At 49.1% G+C, this 14,363-nt stretch overlaps 1 protein-coding gene across 2 annotated transcripts in view; it reads right to left on the reverse strand.

Moving 5' to 3' along the window:
* The window catches only part of LOC142464250 (receptor-type tyrosine-protein phosphatase beta-like), a 158,311-nt gene that overhangs the window by 19,288 nt on the left and 124,660 nt on the right, over positions 1–14,363 (reverse strand). For both annotated transcript variants that reach the window (XM_075567664.1, XM_075567665.1), the window contains 3 exons: positions 13,306–13,510; positions 12,119–12,240; positions 9,072–9,156 (listed from right to left, as the gene is read on the reverse strand). In XM_075567664.1, the coding sequence (XP_075423779.1) occupies positions 9,072–9,156; positions 12,119–12,240; positions 13,306–13,510 (412 nt within the window). The remainder of the gene's footprint in view (positions 1–9,071; positions 9,157–12,118; positions 12,241–13,305; positions 13,511–14,363) is intronic.

Here is a 14,363-nt window from a genome sequence, read left to right on the forward strand (position 1 = left end):
ACATCCCCCTGCTATCACACACACATCTCCCCTGCTATCACACACATATCCCCCCTGCTATCACACACATCCCCCCTGCTATCACACACACATCCCCCTGCTATCTCACACACATCCCCCCGCTATCACACACATATCCCCCCTGCTATCACACACATCCCCCCTGCTATCACACACATATCCCCCTGCTATAACACACACATCCCTCCTGCTATCACACACACATCCCCCCTGCTATCACACACACATCCCCCCTGCTATCACACACATATCCCCCTGCTATCACACACACATCCCCCCTGCTATCACACACATCCCCCCTGCTATCACACACATCCCCCCTGCTATCACACACACATCCCTCCTGCTATCACACACACATCCCCCCGCTATCACACACATATCCACCTGCTATCACACACATCCCTCCTGCTATCACACACACATCCCCCCTGCTATCACACACACATCCCCCCTGCTATCATACACACATCCCCCCTGCTATCATACACACATCCCCCCTGCTATCACACACATCCCCCCTGCTATCACACACATCCCCCCTGCTATCACACACATATCCCCCTGCTATCACACACATATCCACCTGCTATCACACACACATCCCCCCTGCTATCACACACACCCCCCCCTGCTATCACACACATATCCACCTGCTATCACACACACATCCCCCCTGCTATCACACACACATCCCCCCTGCTATCACACACACATCCCCCCTGCTATCACACACATATCCCCCTGCTATCACACACACATCCCCCCTGCTATCACACACACATCTCCCCTGCTATCATACACACATCCCCCCTGCTATCACACACACACCCCCCTGCTATCACACACATATCCCCCCGCTATCACACACATATCCCCCCTGCTATCACACACACATCTCCCCTGCTATCACACACATCCCCCCTGCTATCACACACCCATCCCCCTGCTATCATACACCCATCCCCCTGCTATCACACACATATCCCCCCTGCTATCACACACACATCTCCCCTGCTATCATACACACATCCCCCCTGCTATCACACACCCATCCCCCTGCTATCACACACATATCCCCCCTGCTATCACACACATATCCCCCCTGCTATCACACACACATCCCCCCTGCTATCACACACATATCCCCCCTGCTATCACACACATATCCCCCCGCTATCACACACATCCCCCCTGCTATCACACACACATCCCCCCTGCTATCACACACATATCCCCCCTGCTATCACACACACACCCCCCCCTGCTATCACACACACATCCCCCCTGCTATCACACACATATCCCCCCGCTATCACACACATCCCCCCTGCTATCACACACACATCCCCCCTGCTATCACACACACATCCCCCCTGCTATCACACACATATCCCCCCTGCTATCACACACACATCCCCCCTGCTATCACACACACACCCCCCCCTGCTATCACACACATATCCCCCCGCTATCACACACATCCCCCTTGCTATCACACACACATCCCCCCTGCTATCACACACACATCCCCCCTACTATCACACACACATCCCCCTTGCTATCACACACACATCCCCCTTGCTATCACACACACATCCCCCTTGCTATCACACACACATCCCCCTTGCTATCTCACACACATCCCCCCTGCTATCACACACCCCCCCCCTCCTATCACACACATCTCCCCTGCTATCACACACATCCCCCCTGCTATCACACACACATCCCCCCTGCTATCACACACACATCCCCCCTGCTATCACACACACATCCCCCTTGCTATCACACACACATCCCCCTGCTATCACACACACATCCCCCCTGCTATCACACACACATCCCCCCTGCTATCACACACATACCCCCCTGCTATCACACACACATCCCCCTTGCTATCACACACACATCCCCCCTGCTATCACACACACATATCCCCCTGCTATCACACACACATCCCCCCTGCTATCACACACACATCTCCCCTGCTATCACACACACATCCCCCCTGCTATCACACACATATCCCCCTGCTATCACACACACATCCCCCCTGCTATCACACACACATCCCCCCTGCTACCACACACACATCCCCCTGCTATCACATACACATCCCCCTGCTATCACACACACATCCCCCTGCTATCACACACACATCCCCCCTGCTACCACACACACATCCCCCTGCTATCACACACACATCCCCCTGCTATCACATACACATCCCCCCTGCTATCACACACATACCCCCCCTGCTATCACACACATATCCCCCCTGCTATCACACACACATCCCCCCTGCTATCACACACATATCCCCTGCTATCACACACACATCCCCCCTGCTATCACACACACATCCCCCCTGCTATCACACACACATCTCCCCTGCTATCACACACACATCCCCCCTGCTATCACACACACATCCCCCCTGCTATCACACACATACCCCCCTGCTATCACACACACATCCCCCCTGCTATCACACACATATCCCCCCTGCTATCACACACACATCCCCCCTGCTATCACACACACATCCCCCCTGCTATCACACACACATCCCCCCTGCTATCACACACACATCCCCCCTGCTATCACACACATAACCCCCCTGCTATCACACACACATCCCCCCTGCTATCACACACACATCCCCCCTGCTATCACACACACATCCCCCCTGCTATCACACACATACCCCCCCTGCTATCACACACATACCCCCCCTGCTATCACACACACATCCCCCTGCTATCACACACACATCTCCCCTGCTATCACACACATATCCCCCCTGCTATCACACACATCCCCCCTGCTATCACACACACATCCCCCCTGCTATCACACACACATCTCCCTGCTATCACACACACATCCCCCCTGCTATCACACACATATCCACCTGCTATCACACACACATCCCCCTGCTATCACACACACATCTCCCCTGCTATCACACACACATCCCCCCTGCTATCACACACATACCCCCCCTGCTATCACACACATACCCCCCTGCTATCACACACACATCCCCCTTGCTATCACACACACATCCCCCCTGCTATCACACACACATATCCCCCCTGCTATCACACACACACATCCCCCCTGCTATCACACACACATCCCCCTTGCTATCACACACACATCCCCCCTGCTATCACACACACATCCCCCCTGCTATCACACACACATCCCCCCTGCTATCACACACACATCCCCCTTGCTATCACACACACATCCCCCCTGCTATCACACACACATCCCCCCTGCTATCACACACACATCCCCCTTGCTATCACACACACATCCCCCCTGCTATCACACACACCCCCCCCTGCTATCACACACACATCCCCCCTGCTATCACACACATCCCCCCGCTATCACACACACATCCCCCCTGCTATCACACACACATCCCCCTTGCTATCACACACACATCCCCCTTGCTATCACACACACATATCCCCTGCTATCACACACACATATCCCCTGCTATCACACACACATCCCCCCTGCTATCACACACACATCCCCCTGCTATCACATACACATCCCGCCTGCTACCACACACACATCCCCCTGCTATCACACACACATCCCCCTGCTATCACACACACATCCCCCCTGCTATCACACACCCATCCCCCCTGCTATCACACACATATCCCCCCTGCTATCACACACACATCCCCCCTGCTATCACACACACATCCCCCCTGCTATCACACACCCATCCCCCCTGCTATCACACACATATCCCCCCTGCTATCACACACATATCCCCCCTGCTATCACACACACATCCCCCTGCTATCACACACACATCCCCCTGCTATCACATACACATCCCCCCTGCTATCACACACATATCCCCCCTGCTATCACACACACATCCCCCTTGCTATCACACACACATCCCCCCTGCTATCACACACACATATCCCCTGCTATCACACACACATCCCCCTGCTATCACACACACATCCCCCCTGCTATCACACACACATCCCCCCGCTATCACACACACATCCCCCCTGCTATCACACACACATCCCCCCTGCTATCACACACATCCCCCCGCTATCACACACACATCCCGCCTGCTACCACACACACATCCCCCTGCTATCACACACACATCCCCCTGCTATCACATACACATCCCCCCTGCTATCACACACATACCCCCCCTGCTATCACACACATATCCCCCCTGCTATCACACACACATCCCCCCTGCTATCACACACATCCCCCCTGCTATCACACACACATCCCCCCTGCTATCACACACACATCCCCCCTGCTATCACACACACATCCCCCCTGCTATCACACACATACCCCCCTGCTATCACACACACATCCCCCCTGCTATCACACACACATCCCCCCTGCTATCACACACACATCCCCCCTGCTATCACACACACATCCCCCCTGCTATCACACACACACCCCCCTGCTATCACACACACATCCCCCCTGCTATCACACACACATCCCCCCTGCTATCACACACACATCCCCCCTGCTATCACACACACATCCCCCCTGCTATCACACACACATCCCCCCTGCTATCACACACATACCCCCCCTGCTATCACACACATACCCCCCCTGCTATCACACACACATCCCCCTGCTATCACACACACATCCCCCCTGCTATCACACACATCCCCCCCTGCTATCACACACACATCCCCCTGCTATCACACACACATCCCCCCTGCTATCACACACATCCCCCCTGCTATCACACACACATCCCCCCTGCTATCACACACATCCCCCCTGCTATCACACACATCCCCCCTGCTATCACACACACATCCCCCCTGCTATCACACACATATCCCCCTGCTATCACACACCCCCCCCCTGCTATCACACACATACCCCCCCTGCTATCACACACACATCCCCCTGCTATCACACACACATCCCCCCTGCTATCACACACATCCCCCCTGCTATCACACACACATCCCCCCTGCTATCACACACATCCCCCCTGCTATCACACACATCCCCCCTGCTATCACACACACATCCCCCCTGCTATCACACACATATCCCCCTGCTATCACACACCCCCCCCCTGCTATCACACACATACCCCCCCTGCTATCACACACACATCCCCCTGCTATCACACACACATCTCCCCTGCTATCACACACATATCCACCTGCTATCACACACACATCCCCCTGCTATCACACACACATCTCCCCTGCTATCACACACACATCCCCCCTGCTATCACACACACATCCCCCCTGCTATCACACACACATCTCCCCTGCTATCACACACATATCCCCCCTGCTATCACACACACATCCCCCCTGCTATCACACACATATCCCCCCTGCTATCACACACATATCCCCCCTGCTATCACACACACACCCCCCCTGCTATCACACACACCCCCCCCCCTGCTATCACACACATATCCCCCCTGCTATCACACACACATCCCCCCTGCTATCACACACATATCCCCCCTGCTATCACACACACCCCCCCCCTGCTATCACACACATATCCCCCTGCTATCACACACATATCCCCCTGCTATCACACACCCCCCCCCTGCTATCACACACATACCCCCCCTGCTATCACACACACATCCCCCTGCTATCACACACACATCCCCCCTGCTATCACACACATCCCCCCTGCTATCACACACACATCTCCCCTGCTATCACACACATATCCACCTGCTATCACACACACATCCCCCCTGCTATCACACACACATCTCCCCTGCTATCACACACATATCCCCCCTGCTATCACACACACATCCCCCCTGCTATCACACACACATCCCCCCTGCTATCACACACATATCCCCCCTGCTATCACACACACCCCCCCCCTGCTATCACACACATATCCCCCTGCTATCACACCCCCCCCTGCTATCACACACATATCCCCCTGCTATCACACACATATCCCCCCTGCTATCACACACATATCCCCCCTGCTATCACACACACATCCCCCCTGCTATCACACACATATCCCCCCTGCTATCACACACATATCCCCCCTGCTATCACACACATATCCCCCCTGCTATCACACACATATCCCCCCTGCTATCACACACATATCCCCCCTGCTATCACACACACACCCCCCCTGCTATCACACACACACCCCCCCTGCTATCACACACACATCCCCCCTGCTATCACACACACATCCCCCCTGCTATCACACACACACCCCCCCTGCTATCACACACATATCCCCCCTGCTATCACACACATATCCCCCCTGCTATCACACACACACCCCCCCTGCTATCACACACACATCTCCCCTGCTATCACACACATACCCCCCCTGCTATCACACACACATCTCCCCTGCTATCACACACACATCTCCCCTGCTATCACACACATATCCCCCCGCTATCACACACATCCCCCCTGCTATCACACACATCTCCCCTGCTATCACACACATATCCCCCCGCTATCACACACACCCCCCCTGCTATCACACACACATCCCCCTGCTATCACACACATATCCCCCTGCTATCACACACACATCCCCCCTGCTATCACACACATCTCCCCTGCTATCACACACATATCCCCCCGCTATCACACACACCCCCCCTGCTATCACACACACATCCCCCTGCTATCACACACATATCCCCCTGCTATCACACACATATCCCCCCGCTATCACACACATCCCCCCTGCTATCACACACATCTCCCCCCTGCTATCACACACATCTCCCCCCTGCTATCACACACATCCCCCCTGCTATCACACACACATCTCCCCTGCTATCACACACACATCTCCCCTGCTATCACACACACATCCCCCCTGCTATCACACACACATCTCCCCTGCTATCACACACATATCTCCCCTGCTATCACACACACATCCCCCCTGCTATCACACACACATCTCCCCTGCTATCACACACATATCCCCCCGCTATCACACACACATCCCCCTGCTATCACACACACATCTCCCCTGCTATCACACACATATCCCCCCTGCTATCACACACACATCCCCCCTGCTATCACACACATATCCCCCCTGCTATCACACACATATCCCCCCTGCTATCACACACATATCCCCCCTGCTATCACACATCCATTGCTTATTTGAATCTTACTTCTTGTAAGGGAACATTTGTCTGCGGTTGTTCATTAAAGTATTCACAGTAACTGTGTTACAGTGTTGTGCTATGGAGCGTGCGCTTCTGTTTTTTTGTTCTAGAGATTTGTCGCTGAAGGGGTACATCATCTGAGAAGCTGCCCATCATCTGAGAAGCTGCCCATCATCTGAGAAGCTGCCCATCATCTGAGAAGCTGCCCATCACTCCAAATCACCTGCATTCATTTCCACAGATCTCTTTGGACCACTCCACTGACATTTTATGGACTGATTTCATATATTGACTCTTTTTCACTATATATATATATCTCATTTTCACCAATATGTTTCCTTGAGGTGTATTAGTCATATTTAGATATATTCACTCTCACTATTATCCAATTAGATTGTGAGCTCTTGGAGCCAGGGACTCCTTTTCCTCTTTTATGTCTGAAGCGCTTCTTCCCAACGTGTGTTTATTTGTATTATTTGTTATTTATATGATTGTCACCTGTATTACTGCTGTAAAGCACTATGTACATTAATGGCGCTATATAAATAAAGATAAACATACATACATACTGTATATTACACACACAAATATACTGTATATACTTTAATACACTCCGGTGCTCAAGTGTCTCCTAACATCAACGGGAAGCATTTCTTTTAGCACGGGAGGAGTTTAGGGCACTAATTTCTTGAACAAAACATTAACTTCAACTGAATGGAAGTGAATGTGCCACTAACTGCACGACTCCACTTCCCACCATATTGCATAGTTACATAGTTACATATAGTTACATAGTTACACAGTTACATATAGTTACATAGTTACATAGTTACATAGTAGATAAGGTTGAAAAAAGACGTAGGTCCATCAAGTTCAACCTATGCTAAATTTAGACAACAGATACTTTATCCTATATCTATACTTATTTATTGATCCAGAGGAAGGCAAACAAAAAACCCCATTAAGGGGAAAAATAAATTCCTTCCTGACGCCAAGAATTGGCAATCGGATTAATCCCTGGATCAACATCCTTCCCGTGTATACTTATTTGGTTTATCCCTGTATACCTTTCCCATCTAAAAAGATGTCCAACCTTTTTTTGAACAAATCTATTGTATCTGCCATCACAGTCTCCATGGGTAATGAATCCCACACTGTAACTGCCCTTACTGTAAAGAACCTTTTCCTTTGTTGCTGGTGAAATCTCCTTTCCTCCAACCTTAAGGGATGGGCCGAGTCCTTTGTACTGCCCGTGGGATGAATAGTTCTTTTGAAAGCAAAAAGGCTCTTGGGCGCACATTTGCTAAACTATCCTATTTCTAAAGACACCTGTAAGGTACGTTATGTCCCATTGTGACTGCTCGTGAAGGTTTCTTCCAGCACCCAGGTGGTGTTATGAAATAGCGCCACTAGTGAATATGGGCCTTAATGTCAAAATATCAATATTTACACAGTTTGAGACGGGTTGTCCATGAACGCATTCATTGCATATGCAACCGTACACCACCCAAGAACTCTAGTAACAGCACACTATACATCACAAACAGGACTTGCAGTCCATGAAGACTCGCACACAGTACTGTGGCAATTACGTGTTAAGCAGAAATGTCACAACTTGCAGAACAAAGCACATGCTATTTCCCCTGTGAAGAGCATAACGATGAAACGTGTAATTCATGTTGATACCAGTTGAGAAAATGAGGTGTTTTTATATGAAAATGTAGGATTTTTAACACGTGCTCTGACATTGCAGTTGTTGTTTGTGGAACAAGTGAAATTATCACATGTACAGTATAGGAGGGGACACTGCGGTGTAACCCTAAGCAAATGGCTTTACCTGCGTCTCCGCCAGATAAAGAATCCCATGATCCCAATAGCGCCCGAGCCTAGGATGCAGCCAACAACCGCCCCTGCAATAACACCTAATGGAAAATAACAATAAATCAGCCATTATGTAACGTTATTTAATGCAACGACACCGTAAAAAAGCAGTGCAGTGACTTATTAGGAGAAGGAAAAATGAAAATTAAGGTGTTAATTAAACCCCCAATCAACAGCTCCTACAAAAATGCATCTCAGAGCTAAATATGATGAAATATTTTCTATAACCTGTAATGTTATTTTTTTAATATACATTGTATTTTATATATATATATATATAAATAATTCTAAGTTGAATTCCGTTTGTATGTCAGAAGCATCGAAATCTCACAAGCGGCACCACGTAGCACCACGAAACTTTCACTGTACGTTCTGCTGCGAATTTGTATGTCAACGCAACTATTTTGGGCTTCACATGTCACTCACCCGCCAAGTTATGGACATTCTAATGTTCAGCAAAAACCTTAGTGCTGGAACAGAGGGGCGGGGGGCGGGGCTACTAAGGGAGTGGGCGTGGCTACTAAGGGAGGGGGCGTGTCCTTGCCTGTGACGGAGCTGTGCGTGTCATGTGCAGTGAATGTGATTCTCAGCCGGAGCCGCTCCGTGGAGCAGTGTCCCTGTGCCCGGCTCTGTCCCTGTGCCCGGCTCTGTCCCTGTGCCCGGCTCTGTCCCTGTGCCCGGCTCTGCCCCTGTGCCCGGCTCTGTCCCTGTGCCCGGCTCTGTCCCTGTGCCTGGCTCTGTCCCTGGCTCTGCCCCTGTGCCCGGCTCTGTCCCTGTGCCTCTGCCCCCTGCCTCCTCTCCCCCCCTCGGAGCTGCTCTAGCAGCCCGGCACTTGGGAGGGGGAAGGGGGGGGGCTGCTTCTTCTTCTCCTTACATGTGAGCTGAGGTAAGGAGAAAGGCTGCTTTTGCTTGCTGCAAACTTACTGTGTGTGTGTGACACTGTGTGTGTGACACGGTGTGTGTGTGTGTGAGTGTGTGTGTGTGACACTGTGTGTGTGACACTGTGTGTGACACTGTGTGTGTGTGACACTGTGTGTGTGTGTGTGTGTGTGTGTGTGTGAGACACCGTGTGTGAGTGTGTGTGTGTGTGTGTGTGTGACACTGTGTGTGTGTGTGTGTGTGTGTGACACTGTGTGTGTGTGTGTGTGTGTGTGTGTGTGTGTGTGTGTGTGTGTGTGACACTGTGGGTGTGGGTGTCACTGTGTGAGTGTGTGTCACTGTGTGTGTGTGTGTGTGTGTGTGATACTGTGTGTATGTGTGTGTGTGAGACACAGTGTGTGACTATATGTGTGTATATATATATATATACATACAGGCATACACCGCATTAACGTACGCAATGGGACCGGAGCAGGTATGTAAAGCGAAAATGTACTTAAAGTGAAGCACTCACTTTTCCCCACTTATCGATGCATGTACTGTACTGCAATCATCATATACGTGCATAACTGATGTAAATAACGCATGTGTAACAGGCTCTATAGTCTCCCCGCTTGCGCACAGCTTCGGTACAGGTAGGGAGCCGGTATTGCTGTTCAGGACGTGCTGACAGGCGCATGCGTGAGCTGCCGTTTGCCTATTGAGCGAGATGTACTTACTCGCAAGTGTACTTAAAGTGAGTGTCCTTAAACCGGGGTATTCCTGTACATACGTACATACATACTATAATTCTACGTTGAATTCCGTCTGTTTGTATGTCCGAAGCATCAAAATCTCAGAAACGGCACCATGGGGCACACGGGGCACAACGAAACTTTCACTGGACATTCTGCTGCAGATTTGGCAGCGAGGGGACATGCCACAGCAGCGCAGGGAGATGTGCCGCCGGTGGGGAGGGGGGAGGGGCCGGGGACATGTTCCGGCAGCGGGGGGAGACAGACACAGAGACACACACACACACAGACACAAATCTCACCCCGCACTACATCCAGCAGCGAGGGGGGAGAGGGGGGGGACGGGGAGATGTGACGCCAGGGAGGTGGGGAGGGGGGGGGGCGGCGACATGTATTCAGTATTACATTCTCCGGGCGAAGCCGGGTACAAAATCTAGTATATATATATATACACACTGTATATATAGTTTTTGAACCAGAGTATGGATTGCTACTTTAAATATGTGTATATATGCATACACACACTTAATCATGTAACATGACCTTTCCAAGAAATAGGAGCAACTCAGTATATTTGATTAACTACTTAACTTCCTCTAAACGTTTATAATAAGAAACAGAACGCTGTATGCAAGTAAAACACGGTCCTATGTTAGAGGACAAAGTGCTGTGTTGGTACTGTATGGCTCCAGCATTGGATCCAGCAAACATAACCCACATCTGAATTCTTATTAATTGGGAGTATTGATGTGGTTTTAAATAAGCATATGGATATTTCTTTTGACAATTCTTTAGTGTGTTTTCTAAAGCAGCGGCTCAACTCCAGCCCTCAAGCCCCCCGCTACAGGTAACGTTTTCAGGATATCCCATCTTCACCACAGGTGGCTCAATCAGTGGCGCAGTCAACAGTTATTCACTAAAGTGCCATAGCGTCAGTTGGGTGCTTCTGCGCAGAAACCCCTATTGACTTTAGTGGGGGTTTCCGCGAGGTACTGCTCGACTGGCGCTATCGCGCTTTAATGAATAACCCTCATAGTGCAGTTGATGACAAGTGAATTATAAAACCTGAAATATTAGAGATATGAACGGACACTATCTGGATCTGCTGGGATCTGTTGGATCTTACTAGATTTAATAAAATGATGATAAGCATTGTATTCTCTGCGTATGACTCTCTGTACTAAGCGCATGCTGGCGTTTGCATGGATTTCAGCAGCGTTGTGTTGTACTTTACGTGTGGGAGTTGTGGGTTTCCTTGCTCCGATGACTTGACCATTATAATCCTTATTCGATTTTTTAGTTGTCAACATCATTTTTATTTTGGTCTGGTTTCAATAACTCTATTTGTTGTTGTACTGTGCATTATACAGTAGTAACACTTTAGTAGTACCTTTATCTTGAGGTGTATTAATCACATCTGAGTAAGGAGAAGTTGTTGATAAGCTGCGATCTTCCATGATAACACCGGTGCTGTTGTCGTACTCAATAGCAGTAAAACCTGCAACACTTATCCTGAGAGAGAAATTACAAGAAGAAAGAGAATATTAATGACACGCATACAAATGAAGGAGGAAAAAATACATATTTCGGCTTAGACTTGACCCAAGCCTACTCAGGAAAGCAGGAGTATTGACGTCAGAGAACCCCAAATGTTAACCTGTGATAGTGTCAGTCAGGGTACTATTTCATGGATTCTCCCTTCATGTGTTCGTGATTCGATCGGCATTATACCAGTTTAATGAGAAACCCCATAAGAATACAGTAGTGGGAGTATGTAGAAGTAGTAATAGTAAGCAGTAGTGGGAGTATATAGAAGTAGTAAGAGTATGCAGTAGTGGGAGTATATAGAAGTAGTAAGAGTATGCAGTAGTGGGAGAATGGAGAAGTAGTAAGAGTATGCAGTAGTATTCATAGAAGGAGTATGCAGTAGTATTCATAGAAGGAGTATGCAGTAGTGGGAGTATACAGAAGTAGTAATAGTAAGCAGTAGTGGGATTATGTAGAAGTAGTAAGAGTATGCAGTAGTGGGATTATGTAGAAGTAGTAAGAGTATGCAGTAGTGGGAGTATATAGAAGTAGTAAGAGTATGCAGTAGTGGGAGTATATAGAAGTAGTAAGAGTATGCAGTAGTGGGAGTATGTAGAAGTAGTAAGAGTATGCAGTAGTATTCATAGAAGGAGAATGCAGTAGATGGAGTATACAGAAGTAGTAAGAGTATGCAGTAGTGGGAGTATGTAGAAGTAGTAAGAGTATGCAGTAGTGGGAGTATGTAGAAGTAGTAAGAGTATGCAGTAGTATTCATAGAAGGAGAATGCAGTTATGCGTTTTGTCATTTCATTAGAGTTTGGTATTAATTGGAGTTAATATTGTAAAAGGTGCCAAGCTTTCTGGCTTGGGATTATCCGCTTGCAGAAGGCTGTGTGAAAAAACTACTCTCTGTGATCATGATCTCCAAAATATGATTGTAAACGCTTCAACAGAGGGACCCATCACCCCACTACCAGTGGGATGTACTATGTAGTGCTATAGTATGTAAAAAAATACTTCTTATTATGAAAGAATGGGTAATGTACTAACCTGTATGCTGTTAATGGTTCCAGTGGCCCATTGTTATAACCATGTGTGCTGGAACCATCGCCTACACGTATTGCTATAGGGTTTGCCTTATTTGATCTCCCAGTGGGCGGTGCAGATGCTTTGATATAGGTAACGTATGTCTTGGTGTTCTTGCTCTTGAAATCCTTGTATGTCTTTGACAAAATCCCGCTGGGGGGTTTTTGGCCTGCAAATAACCCGTTAATATTTATATCTACTGCAAATTAAAAACTATTTCTCAATAACACATTCAATAAAAAGGTGTAAAGCTTTATGTTGAGCCTTAACTTTCTTTATTATGCCATAGATACATTTCAGCGGGCACCACGAGGCAGAAGAAAAAAGTTGCTGAAGCTGGACTGTGCTGTATAACAAATCCTTTAATGAAGCATGATTAAAAAGAGGGGGGATGCATACCCCTGCGCCTCTAACGCGTTTCACCCGCAAATTTTGAAAAAGCCCAATTTGCGGGTGAAACGCGTTAGAGGCGCAGGGGTATGCATCCCCCCTCTTTTTAATCATGCTTCATTAAAGGATTTGTTATACAGCACAGTCCAGCTTCAGCAACTTTTTTCTTCTGCCTCGTGGTGCCCGCTGAATTGCCTCTCCTCACCGGAACAGGTACACTTCTTCTGCTTGTTACATCAGCCTGGAGCACACAGAGCCGGTGGTTTCCCATATACGTGAGTACTATTGCTGCCCCATGAGAGCTGCCCCAGGCATATAGGATAATTCAGTTCAGAGAGACTGGAGAGGTCAGGGGGGGGGTTTCAAGACTCCCCCCTTACAACTCTGCATATCTCTGCCACCTTGTGCCATCTAGGGGATTCATGCATACAGCCTCAAGCACGCATTTTCACATCAAGTGACCCGGTTCAAAAGCAGTTAGACATACTCATTTTATTATTGTGGGTTAATACAAAGCTCTGCAGCACCGGGTGATTGGGGTCCTCTACCCCATATTTTTATTTGCCATAGATACATGTTTGTAATATTTAGACTTTTAGAGGATGGAACAAATGCCTTTCATTTATTTACAG

The sequence above is a fragment of the Ascaphus truei genome, chromosome 12, assembly GCF_040206685.1.
Source record: "Ascaphus truei isolate aAscTru1 chromosome 12, aAscTru1.hap1, whole genome shotgun sequence".
Taxonomy (NCBI): domain Eukaryota; kingdom Metazoa; phylum Chordata; class Amphibia; order Anura; family Ascaphidae; genus Ascaphus; species Ascaphus truei.